Below are 19,253 nucleotides of genomic sequence, written 5' to 3' on the forward strand. Positions count from 1 at the left end.
AAAGTGACAACAGAAGTACCTCAGCCAGAGGGCAAGGCCAGTGTGTGGACATCAGATGCAAAGCTTTGCCTGGAAGGACCACAGTCCCTACCCTGCTAGATGCACACGATGGGAACCATAGCTCCCTCAACCCAGGCCAGAGTGGCAGAGTTCAAGCTGATTTTGTACAGTAGCCCCAGGCCCCCAAAGAGCCTGCAGCTCAGTAGGTCTCAACCTTCCTAATGTTGTGACCCTTTAATACAGGTCCCTCATGTTGTGGTGACCCCAACCATAAAATTATTTCACTGCTATTTCATAACAGTAATTTTGCTACTGTTATGAATCACAATGTAAATATCTGTTTCAGATGGTCTTAGGTGACCCCTGTAAAAGGGTCATTTGATCCAAAAGGGGTTACATAACCCACAGATTGAGAACCACAGTTTTTGCTGTTTCCTTCAGTATAAGAATCATCAGCCCAGCTGGGCGTTGGTGGCGCACGCCTTTAATCCCAGCACTCGGGAGGCAGAGGCAGGTGGATCTCTGTGAGTTCGAGACCAGCCTGGACTACCAAGGGAGTTCCAGGACAGCCTCCAAAGCCACAAAGAAACCCTGTCTCGAAAAAACCAAAAAAAAAAAAAAAAAAAAAAAAAAAGAATCATCAGCCCAGGTGGATCTCTATGAGTTTGAGGCCAGCCTGGTCTACAGAGTGAGTTCCAGGACAGCCTCCAAAACAATACAGAGAAACCCGTCTCAAATGCCACCCCCCCTCCAAAAAAAACCATCAGCCTTCTTATGCTGGGGATAGAGGTAAGTCTTCTACACTGGACCAGCATCACCAACACAGTCACACCACAGTCCAAAGCCATCCGCCCCCTTTACCAAGAGTGTCTGTAGAACACACTGGGCCAGAAGGAAAAACAAGAAGCTGTAACAAGCATCCCACCCCAGGCCCAAGGCTGACAAACACCAGCTGAACACCCACTGCAAAAGGTACATACCCACACCCTGCTGGGCCCTGTGAGGCAAAGGACAGTTGCCCACACACCCACAATGCTGGCTAGGAGGGACTTTTTTTTTTTAACTTGAAAGATCAGCACACACTGCAGAATAGCAAACACTGATGAATCCTTGACTGAAAGGAGCCAGTGTGGGTGACATACCGGCAGACAGCTGGGCACTCAAGACCAGCAGACCACAAGGGTCCTCCTCTGCTCACCTATACGTGTCACCATGTGGCTGCACCTGGCTGGAGCTAGCATCTGTCCATTATTAGCTTAACCCCTTCCTGGACAGATACAAGCTTTACATATCTCTATAGTCCTGTCACCAGCACAGGAAGGAGGGTCATCCCGAAGGGAGGAACAGAGTTCACAAATGGGGAAACTGAGGCTGGAGACACCCTGAGCGGCAAGTAGCTGCAGGTGGCCTGGTTCCCAGCCCCACTCCCTAGGGTCCACAGCAGACTCAGGGTCGCTGATATGGGGCAGTTAGTTTGATCACTTTCTTCTCCCTGTGACTTTCTCAATAGAAGTACCATGGAGGCAGAGCAGGGAACACACAGAGTCAACATACATCACCCATTTCAAGGCCCAGAGTCTGAAGGGACTTACCCCACCTCCCAAGAGGCCATGTTTAAACCAACCAGCCAGCACAGCCACCATCACTGTGCACAGTGGTCAGGTGCCAGCCAACACTTCTAGAATCAAAACCAGAATCACTGCCACTGCCACCCAGAGATGCCCAGACAAGGCCTTATGGCAGACTCATATACAAGGGCTGACAAGCAAGGGGTTCATGGGAAACATGACCAGAGTGGACAGGGAGATGGTCTTGGAGGAAGACAGAGCTGGGGCAGGGGTCAGGCTCCCTGCAAGGTAGTAGACTCAGGAGGAACCCCCAGAAAGGAATGGCCTGAGAGATGCCAGGGAGAAAACAGTAAGGGTTGAGGGGCTTCCAGCCATGCCCCGGCTCAGGGGCTAGTGCACTTCCAGCATGGCCCCTGATGGTATGCAAGGATCAGGGGACCTCCAAGGACTAGCACCAGGAGGGCTCTCCCAGTACAACAAAGCTAATCTCACTCTCAGGCAGGAGACACTCACAGGGAACTGCCAGAGACTGGGAGGCTGACCAAGAGAGGATAGCGTGGTCCCCAGGGACCACAGCAGGTGACAGGCAGGAAAGTCAGAGCCTGCCTTCATGTGATTCTGCCTCTGGGTCCATGAAAGGCCTGGAGCAAGGAGGCCACGGCCATGCAAAGGTCCACTGCCTTGTGGGTCTGGCTGCAGACTCTATTAACCAGGGTCCAGTAGGGGGCTGTAGTAGCCACCTATGTAGATGCCACCATTCAGCAGGAGACTTTTCGGCAGAGGGATACCAACACCTTGCCCAAACCAGAGATAGACACTGATATAGAGGCAGCCAGCTCACACCTAAGTGAGCCTGGGGCTGATGAGTAAGGGGCTCATGACCAGATCTCGGGTTATATGATGGAACTAGAGACCTGGTTTGAAGCCAGAAAAGGACCTAGACTCATAGGTCAACCAACAACTGTAGAGCATGGTGATGCAGAGCATGGTGATGACATGATGCTGTGACTCTGAATGCACTGTGGCTGGGGAGCAGCTAGAGGCATATATGTGCCAGGAGGGGGTAGCACAGTAGAGTGGACCCCCATTCCTGACCCACTTCTGAAAGGGCCAGAGCCCCACTAAATTCACATTCAGCTGACTGTCTGAGGCTGCCTTGCCACAGCCATGCTCTAATGCTGAGGAGGTGGTTGGAGGCACCAGGAAGGATGGGGTACTGAGCCACAGGAAAGGGCACCATGACCCCCAAAGTCATGCTAATTTGCATAGCCACTAGCATTTATAAAGTACTAAGTCTCGGGCATTCTTCTTCCTCCTGACTGTCCCAACAGCTCTGGGAAGAAGGCATAGTGGAGAGACAAGATCATCAAGCTCTGCTTGGGGACTTGAGCCCCCCCACCATGCCTCTGGTTTCTAGCTCTATCAGGGGACATCTATGCCCTACAGCCCTGGAGGTAGCAAAGGTCTCCTAGCACCAAAGGAGTGGCTCCAGTGCACATCATGGTGGCAAAGGTCTATGTCCCCAGCAGAGGCAGAGTTGTGAGATATGCCAGCAGGTGTGGTCAGAACACAGGGACAAAGGAAGCTCAGAAAAGAAACTGCCTGGCCCTTCCTCTGTCCCATGACCTTGGTTCCCTGTCCTCTTATGCAAGGGGAGGGAGCCTGAAAGAGACAGAAGCCGCCTTGACTACTAAGTGCTGTCCTATCAGTCAAAGGATGGGAGGTACCCAAGCCTGCAGAGAAAGAGCAGGTCAGAGAGCAGAGGAGATGGAATACAGGACATATAGAAAGATGTACAGCCGTAGGATCAGGAAGAAGGTTCCACCCAGGAGCATGGGAGTTGAGACGCACAGGCCATGCGCTGTATATCACACTGCATCCTGGAGTCTCACCTGTACCATGCCCAGCTCTGTCCACCTTCCAGCGGTGGGATGCTGAGCCAATCACTTGTCTAGTCTCTGGGCCCCAGCTACTTGTCTGTAAAATGGGAATATGAAAACCTACCAGGCTAAGGTGAAGACATTGAATGTGTCTATGCACAGTGATGAGTGGTTCTCACTTGACTTTATTTCCCAAACATGATTTACTTAACAAGAAAACATGTTTCCCAATGAAATATCCAATATAGTGAGTAGGCGGTTCCCAGCTCAGTATGTAGCATACTGTAGGTATTCAGCAAAACGGCAAGGGGATCCCACCATTATGCCCAGATGACCTGTCCCCTGACACTCCATCCGTGGTTGATTTTATTATTATTTTGCCTCTGTGTGTGCGCATGTGCACAGGCATGTGTGAGTATGGATACTGCTGTGTGTGTATGTGTTTGTGTGTGCAAGCACGTACTGATGGATCAACCGTATGCGTCATTCCTCAGGAGCTGTCTACTTTCCTTATTGAGGCAGATTCTCTCACTGGGACCTGTAGGCTAAATGATTTGCTAGGCTGGGCAGCCAGGAGCCCCCAGGAATCTGCCTGTCTTCTCCGCAGCACCGGGAATGCCAGTATGAGTTCCCAGGCCCATCTGTTTTTTTTTGGGGGGATTTCTAGGAATCAAACTCAGTCCCGTTCATGTCTGTGGAGCAAGCACTTTTCTTCCCCAAGCCCTGCTATTTGTTTATGTACTGTGGTGCTGAGGATGGAACCCACATGCTAAGCAAGCATGCTGTCTCTTAGATAAATCCCCAACTGTTCCTAGTTTTTGAGACAGAATCTAACTATGTGTAGCTAGCCCCAAACTCACAGACCTCCTTGTGCCTTCTGAGTCTTGGGATATAGCCATGTGCCACCATACCTAGGTTTTGTTTTGTTTTTTGAACATAGGGTCTCAAGTAGCCCAGGCTAGCCTTAATTTCCTATGTAGTCAAGGACAATGTTGGACTCCTGATTCTCCTGCCTCCACTTCTCTAGGACTGGATCACAGGCATGTGTCATCATGCTTGACTGGACATTCTCTAAGGCCCTTTCCAGCTCTGACAGTTCAGGATAACTACTTCCACAGCACATCCCTTTCTGACCTTAACAGGACTATCATCTGTCCCCAGATCTAGCCTCTAATGCCTGAGGAACTCTTGCCTAGATTCACCAGTCTGCCCATGAGCTTATTCAGGGGCACACATGAGGGATGGACAGAGGGAGGGAGGGAGAGAGAGGAGGGAGAGGAGAAAGAGGGGGGAGGGGAGGAGAGAAGAAGGGAGGGAAGGAGGGAGAAGCAAAGGCCTTGGGCCAATGGCTGTTTGCAGGCCCAGCTACTACAAGACACTCAGGTCTCCAGCCAAACCTGGGAACTGTGTCCCTCTTCCCTTTCCTGTGCTGAGTCACTATAGAGGGATTCTTACTGTCCCCTTGATACACAGTTCACAGGACTTGCCTGACACCAGAGCTGGAATGTCAGCTGGGTAAAAATGACATACACAAGAGTAAGGTAAGGAAATGAAATGGCTAGTTTAGCACCACCATGTACCAGGTGCTGGGAGAACCATTACACACATCACCTCACCCAGAGCTAAACACGCTTAGCCCTACTTTCCAGCAAGGAGGTCAATCCACCTGCATGTGGGAGCCGATGCAGGGGGTTAGGTAAGTCATCTGCCTGAGGACACACACAGCTTGTTATCTATCAACAAACAGCTTCTAGTGCCCAGGGAGGAAGGAGGCCGAATCCCACAGAAAAGCCCAGTCCCTGGCTATCATCTGTCTGTCCTGCCCTGCAGTCACTGGGTTAGCATCTCAGGCTGGAAGGTAGCAGAGGAGACAGGGTTCTGCAAGACTTAATTTAGCACTTGGCACAATGGTGGTTGCACTGTTCTAAATTCTATTTCTGAAGGCCTTTACATCCTGGATCCCAAGGGTAAGGAGCAAGATGTCACTCCTCTCGAGTCAGCCCAAAAGGTCTGGAATCTCAGGGCTTGCCTTGTAGTTGATCAGATCTTGTTCCTGGCATTGCCCCACCACCTGCCAATCCACTATCCTAGTACCTGCAGCAGGTCCTGGAACTGAACACAACACTCAGGTATTACCTCATGATCAGACACACAGGGACTTTGGCTTCCACCCTTCCATCTGCTGACAGAGCCCTGGCATTCATGTGTTTCTTACATAAGAAAGTAGCTGCTGTAGTCAGACAATGAACATCCCCGAAGCCCCACTTGTTACAAAGCTTGGTCCTAGAGTGCCTCACTCTTTCTGTTTCATGACTGAGGAGATGAGTGACCCTGCTCTCCGCCCCTCCCCATGTGCTCCTACCATGCTATGCTGTCTTACGGCAGGCCTAAGGCAATCACAACTGGCCAATAACAGTACCCAAACCATCAAAACTGTGCAGCAAAGGATGGCAAATGTTGTCACTAGTCTGTGTGTTTGCAGGCCAAGTGGAGATTCAAGGCCTCCTGTACAGAAGCAAGCTGAAGGTCATTTCCCTTATCTAGTGTGCCAGAGCTTAACCCACCCAGTGAGCCTTACCACAGCTTCACAGCTTCTAGAGATTTCTTTTATTTATTTGTTTATTTATTTATTTTTGGTTTTTCAGGCCAGGGGTGCTCTGTGGCTTTGGAGCCTGTCCTGGAACTCACTCTGTAGACCAGACTGGTCTCGAACTCACAGAGATCCACCTGCCTCTGCCTTCCCAGTGCTGGGATTAAAGTGTGCATCACCACTGCCCGGCCTTCCTTCAATTCTTTGTAGGGGAAATCTAGGTTCTTATGCAATTGGTGGGAAGGGGAAGGGATAACTTTCAGCTTAGGCAGGGTTTGTCAATCTTTCCCTTGTTTTCTCTTTGAAACAGGGTCTATGTAGCCCAGTCTGGCTTCAGCTGCAGTTACCCACAGAGGGCAAAGGGGGAAAGAAAAAAATCCAGACTACAGGTATGTACCCAAGGCCAGGAACAAGTCTAAGAAAGAGCCTTGGGTGCCCACACCCAGCACAATCCCTGTTCTGCCCTCAGAGAGCCAAGTCCAGAGGGCAGAGCCTAGTCCTGGAGGATCAGGGTGGAGCCTAAAACACAGTATCATATCACAGCCCAAGTCTGTGCCTCTGTTACCAGTAGGCCCCAAAGGGTTGAGCTGGCACCCTAGCTACCAGGCCCACTGTCCATATCCACGTTCCTCCCCTCAGCTAGGGCCCAGAAGTGACAAGGGGTGTCATTGAGTCAAGATGGCCTCAACCATCATCTGAGAGGCCAACTTTAAGAGGGATGGTGTCCAGTGTAGCCTGTGTCTCAGTGTCCAAATGCCACAGCTGGCTTATGCAACCCTGTAACTCCCCTCTCAGGAGGAAGATGACAGTTTTTGTGAACTCACTCCTTATACCAAATATGGGAAGAGAATTTTAGGCTCAAACCTGGTTCTGCTGCCTCCCCAGGGCTTGTTGTTTTGTTTTGTTTTCCCTATGGGAAATGCTGTGTGAACCAAGTAGGAACCACAGAGCTGTCTGTAAACCTTAATGTGAGCCGGGTAGTGGTGGCGTACGCCTTTAATCCCAGCACTTGGGAGGCAGATGCAGGTGGATCTCTGTGAGTTCGAGGCCAGCCTGGTCTACAAGAGCTAGTTCCAGGACAGCCTCCAAAGCCACAGAGAAACCCTGTCTCAAGAAAAACCAAAAATCAAAACAAAAAAAAAAAACCTTAATGTGAAACCCAAACAGGTGTCACCCATGGCTATGAAAGGGCCAGAGAAAGGAAGGCTAAATCAGGAAGAGACCCTCTGAAGCTCATCTCAAAGAGCAGCAAAAGCCCACAAAAGGAGGAAAACAAACCAGTACCTTGTGAAGACACCTCAGGGAACAAAACAGCAGGGAAAAATGAATGGTGCAGCAGATGTAAACGTGAACTCTTTCATATGCAAGTTGTTTTGTCTCTTTGACAAGAACTGAGTAAACTGGGAGTGGAGGGGCATGGAGGAGGATGAAAGAGGGGAGGGGAGGAGGGAACGGGGTGAGGAAAATGTATAGCTCAATTTAAAAAAATGGCAAAAACATTTTTAAAAAGGTGCTTGCTCCCTAAACTGACAACCTGACTTTGCTCTCAGCCCCAAGATAGGAGAGAACAGATTCCTTTGTAAATTGTCCTCTGACCTTCACACAGACACACAATAAATAAATGTAGTAATAAATTTAAAAAGCCAGAAGCCAAGCATAATAGCTCACTCCAGCAATCCCAGCATGAGTACAAGGTCAGCAAGCATGGGACACAGTCTGCAAGCCCAGAGCTGAGAAGGTGGACACACAGGTAAATCCCCAGAAGTGATGGGCCAGCCAGTCTAGCCTAATTGGCGAGTCCTAGGCCAGGGGGAGAGAGCCTGTCTCAAAAAACATAGAGACCAACTAGCCAGGTGAAGATCAGGGCGGAGGGATCGTTAGAGAAGAGGTAAGACCAAACTGATACCCCTGACTTAGAGGTTCCTCTACCCTACCAAGGCCAGCTCTGGCTTCAGTGACTCCTCATCTTCACCCCCACTCACCTGCCAAGGCTGAGGCCTTGGTCTGCCCACCCTTGTGCTCTGCATAGAAAATGTCCCTCGACTCAGGCTCAGGGAGCAGCCTGGGGACAAGGTCATTGAGGAAAGGCAGCTCTGCAGGGACAGCCATCAGAAAGGAGCCAGCCACTCCTCAGCAGTCACCCTTTCCAGTCCCTGGGGTGACTGTCCAGTGCAGGTCACTGGAAGAACACAGAGAACTAATTTCCTGCAGCAGTCTGCTGGCCTGGTAGCTGCCAAGGTCTGCCTGTGGCTGGAAACATGATACCCCTCCTGAGGACCAAGGTAGACAGGGAGCAGAGGGGCATGCAGGGGACTTCGGCAGGGGACAGGGGGGCACAAGAAGGCCTGGCCCACCTGGAGCCCATAGGGACCACCCAATGAATGGACAAGGAGGGTCCAAAGGCTGGGTTTTCACCATTTGGAGTACTCATTTCATTTGAATTGACACGGGTCTGGCCTCAAACTGGAAACATTAGCAAAGAATGATCTTGAACTTCTGGCTCTCTTGCCACTACCTTCTGAGTGCTGGAATTATAGGTGTTTACCAACACACCTGTATTATGCAGGACTAGGAATGGAACCAAAGACTTCACTCATGGTAGGTAAGTGCTCAACTAACTGAGTCACATCCTAGGCCCGCCATTTGGGACAGAGCAAATGACAAGTCATTTAGAGAGCACAGAACACAGGCCAGGAGAGGGCTGGAGGTGGGTTATTTGGAAGCTACCTGCAGCTGAGATTCCAACAGCCTCAGCAATAATCTCAGCCAGAGAGATCTCCCACCGTGCTGCAGGGAGATAAAGCCATCCCTTGGAGCTGGGTGAGGAAGCAAGGGGTTATAGCACCCACCTGGTCCACACCAGGAGCTGTCACAGTGGGGTGGAGACTGTATCAGCCTCATGCCCAGCAGTGGCACCCACCAGCTTTGCTGAAAGCCCAGCCACCTGAGTGTCCAACCGACACTCCCATGCCTGCGATCTTTGGGGATCCTGCCTAGCCCAGCTGACAACTTCCCGGTTAAGCACTGCCTCGCTCCATATCTGCCGTTCAGACCCTAAAAGGTCCAGACCCTACTCTGTACTTCCCATCTTTCCAGGGCCTATCCTTAACACCGCCTCCTTCTGGGAGCCTCTCTTAACCAATCAGGTGCCCCCAAATGGCTTCACACCCTAGATATATCCACCATGGTTAGCCTTGTTCACTGCCACTGGCTCCAGATGCTGTCAAGAAGAGTTCCCAGCCAGGAACAGCCCTGGAAGCAAAGCCAGGCCCTTACACACAGGTGTAGGTGCTCACAACAGGTGAGGCCCTCACACCTCCCAGCTGAGGAACATCAGAAAACATACTCTCCAGTGATCTACCCCAGAACTCATTCTGTGGACCAGGCTGGTCTTGAACTCAAGAGATCTGCCCTTCCTCTGCCTCCTAAGCTCAGGGAGCAAAAGTCTGCACCACCGCACCATATACTGCTCACAAAAACTTATTTTAGATAGTGATAAATGAATGAAAAAAAGTAGTACTATGACAGAAAGTGAAAGGGGGGCTGTTTTGCATAGGAAGAACAGGGAAGGCCCCCTCTGAGAAGGTGACATTTGAGCTGAGAGTCGACAGATAAGGAAAAAGCAGCCATGGGAAGGGCTGGGAACTGTGTTCTGGGCCCTGGGGTGGCAGGTATGAGGACTCTGCCGGAGAGCAAACTGAGCACACACAGGGCCGGGGGAGAGCAGGAAGCATGGCCTACCAAATCACAGTGGGCAGAGAAGGGAGGCAGACAAACAACCTCTCGGGGCACCACCATACTCAAACCAGGTCGGCCTGACCCAGCCAGGACATCCGGGCCAGAGACACAGCAGCACTGGGGGTGAAGGAATGAGTCAGACCCATGGCTTCCTGGGGCCCCAAGGGAGCTGCTATGGGCATCCAGGGACAGGCACCCACCTCCAGCTATAATGTACTCACACTCACAGGAGACCCACGTGGAGGGGACAACATGATCATCACATGTAAGTATGCAGACCACTCCCATCTGTTGCTCTCAGGGGTCAAGATTAATAAATGTGTCCACAAAGGGCTAACCCCTCGATATTTTCACCGGATACAGCCACAATGACAGTCTAAGCCAGTGGAAAAAGAGCAGGACCCTTGGGGATTGGTTGTAGCTCAGCTGGTAGAATGCTTGCCTAGCATGAGTGAAGAAGCCCTGGGTTCAATCCCTAGCACACCACATAAACCAGGCATTGTAGTGCACTCAAGTTGATGCAGAAGGATCAAGGTCATCCTCTGCTACACATGAATTCAAGGCCAGCCTGGGCTATGAAGACCCTGTTATGAAATAAAACAAAACAACAGAATTTAGAGCTGGTGAGATGGCTCAGTGAGTAAAAGTGTTTACCACCAAACCTAACAACCTGAGTTCAAGTCCTGAAACCCACATGGGAGAAGGGAACAGCCAACTCCCCCTGGGCACCCAGACATGGGTTCACCTCCATGTAAGCACAAACAAATGTAAAACTGAAAATCACCAACAACAGAGGGTTGAGCTGAAAATGATGACTACAAAACCTGAAAACCACTAACAGGATGGTCAGAAAGAATAAATGAGAGCCAGGCATAGTGGAACATCCCTGTAATCCCAGAAGGTAGAAGCAGAAGGACCAGAGTTCAAGGTCATCTTTAACTTCAGTGCTCAAGGTCAGCCCAGACTATAAGACTCTAGTCTCAAAAAAGAAAAAAAAAAAGGTTTTAAAAGCTCATCTCAAAAGCCGGGCATTGGTGGCACACTTAATCCCAGCACTCGGGAGGCAGAGGCAGGTGGATCTCTGAGTTCGAGGCCAGCCTGGTCTACAGAATGAGTTCCAAGACAATCTCCAAAGCAATACAGAAAAACCCTGTCTTGAAAAAACAAAAAACAAAACAAAATCAAAAGCAACAACAACAACAAAAGAAAACTCATAGGTGTAAAGTTAACTAGAATTATAAATATGGGTTAGTTTCAAACAAGCCATTTGCTAGGAACAAAGGGATACTGAGCCTACTTAGTGAGAGTATCCTCCCTCAGGGACCAAAAAACCATCGAGTCCCCTGACTGTCCACTCTGAATTCCCCTCTACCACACCCCTCATTGTTGGTAGCATGAGTAAGAGCTGATCAAATCCCACTTTGACTGGCTGTGAAATCAAAATGATGCGTCAGGAATCCACACATTTCCCACAGTGTCCACATTCAGCAAGGGGGTAGGGACGGCGACTGCTGAGACTTTTGCTTCCTACATGAAAGTCCCTCCCTCCCTTTTACCAAAACAGTTCCTCACTGACAACACCAAATTCCCACCCACTGCCAGGCAGGGAATCCTTGCACAGCAAACCGCTTCCATACACACGATCTCACACAGAGGCACAGAAACTTCCCACAGGGCATAAAGGCAACACAAAGCATAAAAACTATTTCTATCCCCCTTAAGGCATTCCCAGAAACCCACTGTTTCTACCCAGCACCTGTGTACACAAAGCCTCCCAAACTGTGCAAAGTGAGCTCAATAAGGATGGAGGGGGGCAGGCTTTGCAGTCGAACATTTGGGTTGGAATCCCAACTTTGCAACTCACTAGTTTGGTGATTACAATCTGTAAAGTAGCTGGGCGTGGTGGTGCACGCCTTTAATCCCAGCACTCGGGAGGCAGAGGCAGGTGGATCTTAGTTCCAGGCCAGCCTAGTCTACTGAGGGAGTTCCAGGCCAGCTTCCAAAGCCAGAGATACTCTGTCTCGAAAAAACCCAAAAAAGAAAAAATATGCAATGCAAGTTGCCTGTGTTCCTCACTGGTGAGGTGAAAATATAAATTCATATTCATGGAGAATGGTTGGCTAAATAGTCAGTAAAGACTCTGGTCACCGAGTCTGAGCACCTGAGTTCAAACCCATGCAGGAACCCACAAGGTTTGGAAGGAGAAATATGACTCAGGCAAGTTGTTTGTCCACAACCTTACATGCAAACAATAAATAATTTTTTAAAAGAAGTCATGCTTAAAATGAATGTCACAGTTGGATGAGTTTCACCCTGAAAATTTAGATCTACAATTGGTTGCACGCCTTTTAACCTCTCACTCCAGAGTAAAGCCGGAGAGTCTCTGTGAGTTCGAGGTCAACCTGTTCTATATAGCGAATTCCAGACCAGTGAGATCTTGTCTCAAAACAAACAAGAAAAAGACTATCTGGAAATCGACCAATATGCGTGGCTATGATAATTTTCGTCGTTACGATGTCTGCACATCTCTACCCAAACTTTATTTTCTGGGGGTCCACAGGCCGGTCGCAGGCGCGCTTCGCAGGCGGCGCGCATGCGCATCCGGCTGGCTCCGCGGGCCGGGAGTCTCTAAAGCCTAACGACGGAGATGCCGACACCTCACGACGCTGGGACTTCCGCCACTAGCCCTCGCGCCCCGCGCAGACCCCGGTCTCCTCCCGCTTGCCCATCCCCACGACAGCCCCGCTCACCCTAGGACGACAGCTTCGGGGCACCGAGCCAGACTCAGCTGCCCTAGGCTCCGGTCGGTACCAGGAAATACGGGGCCACGCCACGCCCCTGGGAAAGTCCCCGAAGACCGACGGGCAGACCATCCAATGGCACTGCACGCTGGGCACCGGGGGTGGGACCTACGATGTAAACAGCTGCAGCGACTACACTGGGTGGAGCAGTTGGCGGCTCAAACCTAGGGGGCTTCAGGGCACCGAGCCGACCTCCCAGGTCAAATCCGGTCCCGCCGGAGGGCTATAAGTATCTGCAGCGCAGCAAGAGCTTGGTGTTATAGTTCCCAGCCGCAGGACAGGAGGATCCTGTGTTCAAGGCCAGCCTCAGATATATGAGACCACGTCTCACACCACCACCAGAAAGAAAGGGTGTGTGTGTGTGTGTGTGTGTGTGTGTGTGTGTGTGTTGTGTGTTGTGTTGTGTTTTGTGTGTTCACCTCTGGGCCCTATAGACCTGAACATACACGATTCTGGCCTTGGAATAAAGGACAGGTCTTTAAACATGGAGGATAATATGCTTTTTAGGAAGAAGATGAAACATTCTCACTGGAATTGTTGAAAACATTGGCGGGTCTTCATCTTCTGGACTGGGGACGGGGATCTAGGGGACTAGTTCATGCACTCCCTCATTTTACATAAAGAGAGACCTATCCATGGAGACTGAACAGATATAAACTTAAGTTTATATCTTCTCCAAAGACCCTCCTTTCAGGCTTTGTGTCACCTGTGTCCCAGTTACCTCCAAGGAGCTGGCAGGTTTCCAAAAACAACATTCTGGGTCCTATTTCTTATGGAAAGAAGCATGTGTGTGCTTTGACTCTGATGGGAGAAAGACCAGGCACCCCAAGAACCTGCACAATCACCCTCAGGGGAGGCTGCAGGGAGAACTGGGTGGTCCTTTGTTCCGTGTATCAATTCCCAAAAGGTCTGTGTCTCTGCCTTTTTCCCTGTGCTTCCCAACTCACCTCTTCCTGGAATGTTCACTTCCTAAATCTTGTCCTATTTCTTCACTCCTGCCCCTATCCACCACTGAGATTTCCTTTAAATTGATGTCTCCAATGATTTCCATTCTGATTGCATACTATTTCCATTGTTTTTATAAGATATTTGACCTCAGAAAGTTGAGTGGTTTCATTCCCACAAATGTCCATGATTTCTAGGTAGCTTTTAATCCCAGTGCTTGGTATTGGAGGCCAGCCTGGTTTACAAGGTGAGTTCAAGGCCAGACACAGCTATCTGGTAAATTAAGCAAACAAAAGAATCCCTCGACGGGCATTGGTGGTGTATGCCTTTAATCCCAGCACTCGGGAGGCAGAGGCAAGTGGATCTCTGTGAGTTCGAGGGCAGCCTGGTCTACAGAGTGAGTTCCAGGACAGTCTCCAAAACAATACAGAGAAACCCTGTCTCGAAAAAACAACAACAAAAAAAAATCCCTATCATTATCACCACCAATAAAACATGCAGGGGCCAGTGAGATGGGTCAGAGTTAGGTAAAGGTGCTTGCTGACTAGACTGACGACCTGATTTCAACCCCTGGGCCCCACAATGTGGAATGAGAAAACTCACTCCTGAAAGTAGATGATTCTCTTGAGGTGGGTAGGTGGGGGTCTCACCATGTAGTCCCAAGCTGCTGAGCTTCCAAGTGAGATAACTTTGCACAACCACACCTAGAACTTTCTTATCAGTTCCACTCATCCACTCAAGGTCATTACCTTCTTATCCTTGTAAGTCTTGGGTTTCATTCTAGAGCACTGCACCATCAGAGCCACTTTGAACCTCAGCATTGCTCAAGGACACACACACACTGACACAACCCAAACCAGAACCCAGGGCCTTGTTTCCAGGTCCTGTTTGCTTTCTATTCAGTGCTGTGTTGTCTCCACAGTGTCAGAATGGATCTCTGATCTCTCTCCTTCCCTGGCCTCGAACTAGGTAGGTTGCCCCTTAAACTCCTGATCTTCCCCAGGTGATAGTGGTACATGCCTTTAATCCCAGCACTCGGGAGGCAGAGGCAGGCAGATCTCTCTGAGTTTGAGACCAGCGTGGTCTACAAGAGCTAGTTCCAGGACAGCCTCCAAAGCCACAGAGAAACCCTGTCTCAACCCCTCCCAAAAAAATTCCTGATCTTCCTGCCCCCACCTCCCATGTTCTGGGATTGCAGACATGCACCACCACTGCCTAGATTTTATAGAACAGGAGATAGAACACAGGGCTTCCAGAATGAGCGGCAAGCTACTAAGCGTCACCCACACACCATTCTCTCTTACAGAAGAACAGGCCACAACCCAGCCTCGTACTACCCAGTGGTCTCTAAACCCCAGGTTCTTTCTGAAAACAAGAGTGAGGATGATTGTACCTCCCCGTCAGGTGTTTGTGTGGACAAATATGATAAAGACAGGCTCAGCACACACCAGCATCTGAGAAATGAGGGTGATGCCCAGTTGTGGGTTACAAGCATTGATGGATCTCACTGTTAAACCCAGAAATCTAGTCTTCTTTGGTTCCATCCCCCTAGACTTGGCACATGGAGCTGTCAGAAGGTAGATGGCCCTAGCCTGGCATCCTCTGCCACCCCTTAGCCTGGAAGGGAGTTTCCAAGTTGGGAGGTGAGTGACTCAGGCAGGTGGTAACCTCTTACTCTTCTAGAGTGTCAATAAGCACCTCAAAAAGCCCCACCTGGGAGGAGAATCACACTGCCTGTGTTTTGTTTTGCTTTGTGTTGAAGAAGAGAGTCCCATCCTTTCTGCCACTCCCTTCTCTACCAGGAAGGCTCCAAAGCAGCCAAGTGCACACTTACAAAAACACACCTTAAATAGACTATGCACAATCAACCAGCAGAAGCAGGAAGTGGGGGCTGTGGTATAAAAGCATTAAAAGATAACATGAAGGGGCTGGGGAAATGGTTAGGGAGCAAGAACCCTTTGCTGCACAAGCGTGAGGACCTGATGAGAACGCGCAGCACTCGCATTAAAAAGTCAGGTGTGGCTCTGTGTATGCCTAAAACCCTATCGCCGCTGGGGTAGGAGGTGGAGACGAGGATTGCTGCGGCTTAGCTGACTACTGGCCTAGCTCCAGGTTTGTAAGAGACCCTGTGTCAAGGAAACAAGGAACATCGTGATAAAGCAGGGCACATGATGTCCTCTTTTGGTCTTGATGCATTTGGGTACTATCCCCTACACACACACACACACACACACACACACACACACACACACACACACACACAGAAACAACATGAAGTACATGATAGGCATGCATGCACTTTTACATAATTCATCTCCCATCCAGTCCATGAAAATCAGGTAGATGGATGCTCACTGATGTTCACACACAGCTTCATGAACCCAGGTCAGGCTCTTAAGCATCACATCACGATTTCTCATGAGCTAGCGGGACACAGAACTCAAATTGCCAGCCTCAAAAAGATCTTTAGAAATTGTCAAACCCCCAACCCTTCTCAAAATAAGTGATGATATTTGCAATGAAACACTACCAAGAGGAAAAATACAGGGCCATCTTTTGTGGCTGGAGCTGCACTGAGGGCCAGAGTAAAGCTGGTACTTGCAGCAGGTATGACCCAGCACCTAGGCTCCCCATGAGAACACCTGCTCTTTTGCTACACACACCGACTAATGAGAAGCACAGCTGCTTGCCTCTGTGTATGTGTGTGAACCTCGGTGTATTGAATATGCATACATATTTGTGTGTGGTTGAGTGTGTGTGTGTGTGTGTGTGTGTGTGTGTGTAGCACAGGTGTGTGGAGGCCAGAGGTCAACCTGGGTGTCACTCCTCAAGAACCTTCCACCTTATATTTTGAGACAAGGTCTCTTACTGGGACTTGTGACTGGCCAACTAGACTAGGCTGGCTGGCCAGCAAGCCCTGGGATCCACAAATCTCTATGTCCCACAGTGCTGGGATTCTAAGTGTGCATCAGTATACCCAACTTTTTCTACATGGGCTCTGGGGATTGAACTCAAGTCCTCCACATTGCTGATTGAGCTGTCCCCTTACCCCTTGTTTACTTTATTGAGATAGGGTATCATGAGCCCAGGTTGGCCTCAAAATCATTGTGTAGTGAGGAAGACATTATGTTTCTAGTTTTTATGACTCCAGGTCCTGAGTTCTGGGATCCATCACAACATCTCATTTCTATTCTCCAGGACCCCAGTGGAGCTTTATGTGTGGTAGGCAAACCCTCTGCCTCCAGAGCTAAGCTTCACTCCCAAGCTGGAAGCAGAGTTTTGAATTAAACCAGCAAGAGCCTTATTCAGTTAGAATGAGAGACTTGAGACTTGTCTGGGGGAGGGTGGGAAGGAGGGACTGGGGTGGGAATAATTAAGTAGTCCTGGATTCCTTCCTGGATCCTTAGCCTGAGGCGACCTCGGAATACAAAACTCTTCAGTGGATTCTAGGTACTTTCTGCTCTTGGGTGTGTGCTTATCAAAAAGAGAGATTTGGGTGATAGTTAATTGAGATAAGGAATGTTAAACATGTGACACTGACTAAAATGGGACTTCTAATGGTGTCAGTTTGTGACACACACAGAGAAGTGGCCCTAGTGATAGGAAGCATGGTAATTATGGTCTGGGACAGCGGGGAGAGCAGGTCTTCCTTTCCTGAAGGGGATCCCAGGCCCACAGTTGGGGATCTCTTTGCCTGGATCTCACTGGGGAGCTGGCCTCTGGCCACGGCTGCTGGCTTTTTCTCCAGCCTCTTTCCCTTCTCTTTCTCCTTCCCAGCTCCTTCCCCTGTGTCCCTAGCCTGCCTGTTATTCTTTGGTTTCTAGGGCAGCACTAGAAGAGAAGAAAGGACAGTGACACCAGGGAAATTCCCAGCTTGTCACATACTGGCCCTGCCAGGCCCCTCCCACAGTCTCTAGGAGTCCTGGGTCTCTCTCGCCGTCTCTCTCCCTCTGGCCCTCCTAACTTCAGGCCAGCATATCAAACTGGCTTTAGGCTGGGATCCCAGCTTGCTCCTTGTCATCTCCCTGGAAGTGGGAAGAACTCAGCCCCTAGGGGAGGCAGACCTACGGGACCAGAACATTTCCCAATCCTGGGAAGCCCTACTAGGCCCTGAGAGCAGTTCTCCCAGTCTACCCCACCTTCTAGGACCTCTCCACATTCCTCCCTCATTATGCAGCCCAGAGGCCACTGTCAAAGGTCTGACACAGCCTCTCACCCTTACCCTCCTTAGCCAGGGACTTCCCTGGGCTGGGCCTCTGACCAGTTTTGGAAAAACGGGACTGTTTGTGATCAAAGAAGTCAGTCACCACCATCTGCCAGCCTTTGGCCCACTCCCAGGGCCTCGAGTATTCCGTGAAGGGTTCACCCTCAGAAGGAGCCAGAGGGCCTGAGAGCAAAGAAGTCTGGAGACAGGAGAGGGGTCCCTCTACTCCAGTGTCAAGGAAACAGGAGAGGGGTCCCTCTACTCCAGTGTCAAGGTGAGGCTCGGTCACTGTTGTGTCCCCAGGGAGCCAGATGGGCTTCACTCGCCCTCCTTGTTGAGGTTTAGACTTCCAAATAGCCCAACTCATCCCCCACGCTCAAAATTCACATTCCAACAGAGACACCCTGACCATCCACAAACTCTCCCATGGACCAACACGTTCCTGCTTCTATGAGCCGGACACAGATGCGAACACATCTGTCACACACAGAAAACATACATGAGAGGAAAAAAAAAGTCATGCCTCCGCATCCCAGAGAGAGAATAGTACAGAAATGAGTCTCTCTTTTCTGCCCTTTGGAAAAGTTAGAGGCATTTGGACAGAAGATTGGTTGAGGAGGCAGAACAAGCATAAGGAACCAGAGACAGAAGTCAGAGGGCGAAGGAAGATGAGCACAGAGCAGAAGTCCAGAGTTCAAGTCCCTAGGTGGGCACACCAAGGTAGGCTGGGGAGCAAAGGACCCTAGCTAGCTGGGAAGGGGAGGCCAGGCAGCTGTTGACACACAGCTGGGAAGGTCTGGGGGCCTCTGCATCACCATAAGTCCTGTCACCTCTGCTGTCACACCTACCCCTAGCCCAGGTCACTCACCTGAGGAATCAAGAGGCAGTCTGAGGATATGTACAGTGTGTTCGGCCATGCGTCCCTGTGTCCCTGTGAAGGCTTTCTGAGCTTCTGCAGGAAGGAGGGCTGGGCGGAGCTGACTCTGAGGCAGGAGGGGAATTCCCCCATGATGGAGACGCCAGCCACCAGGCAGCCCCACAAGGCCCAGCTGAGGCCCCCTCCCGCCCTCTGGCAGAGCAAAGGGCCTTTTGCCAGCCTCCACCTGTTGCTCCCCAGACTGCCTGTCACTTGCTGTAGATTCCAGGAAAGCAGGGGGGGGAAGGGGGCTCTGGAGAAGAGCTGAGAGTTTGGTGGTTCCTGAGCTGGGCCGGGAATAAGGCAAGAGCAGGTACGAGGGCCACCTGGCCCGCCCTGCTGGGTTCTCCTGGAGATCTTTGTTTCCTCCTTTGTCCAAAGTGGGGGATTCCAGCTCTCATGGCCTTGACGAAATGACCAGACGTCCAGCTCACATCCTCATGGTTTGTTCCTGCCTCATCTGTTCCCGTATAGGACTCTCTGTGAGTCTTCGGAGAAGGAAAGCTTTCTCCTTCCTTCCGGATCACTGGGGCTCGCTTAGCTGTCAAGTCACACCTGATGACCCACTGGGGACCTTTCAGCTGCAGTCTGAGTGAGCCACCCCATGCTGA

The 19,253-nt window shown here is 50.4% G+C and overlaps 1 protein-coding gene across 6 annotated transcripts in view; it reads right to left on the minus strand.

Annotated features, from left to right (window-relative positions):
* The window catches only part of Tnip1 (TNFAIP3 interacting protein 1), a 49,646-nt gene extending 30,922 nt beyond the window's left edge, over positions 1-18,724 (minus strand). For 3 of the 6 annotated variants that reach the window (XM_013111677.3, XM_005067757.4, XM_005067756.4), the window contains exon 1: positions 12,527-12,650. Coding sequence is in view for 1 of the 6 variants with exons in the window: in XM_021225881.2 (XP_021081540.1) it covers positions 18,595-18,643 (49 nt within the window). In the remaining 5 variants the exon portion in view is untranslated. Of the gene's footprint in view, positions 1-12,526; positions 12,651-18,594 lie in introns of those variants that run through there. The other 3 variants (XM_021225880.2, XM_021225881.2, XM_021225882.2) reach the window with 3 other exon arrangements.
* Positions 18,725-19,253: the final 529 nt, after the last annotated feature.

The sequence above is a fragment of the Mesocricetus auratus genome, unplaced genomic scaffold (assembly GCF_017639785.1).
Source record: "Mesocricetus auratus isolate SY011 unplaced genomic scaffold, BCM_Maur_2.0 Super-Scaffold_100007, whole genome shotgun sequence".
NCBI lineage: Eukaryota > Metazoa > Chordata > Mammalia > Rodentia > Cricetidae > Mesocricetus > Mesocricetus auratus.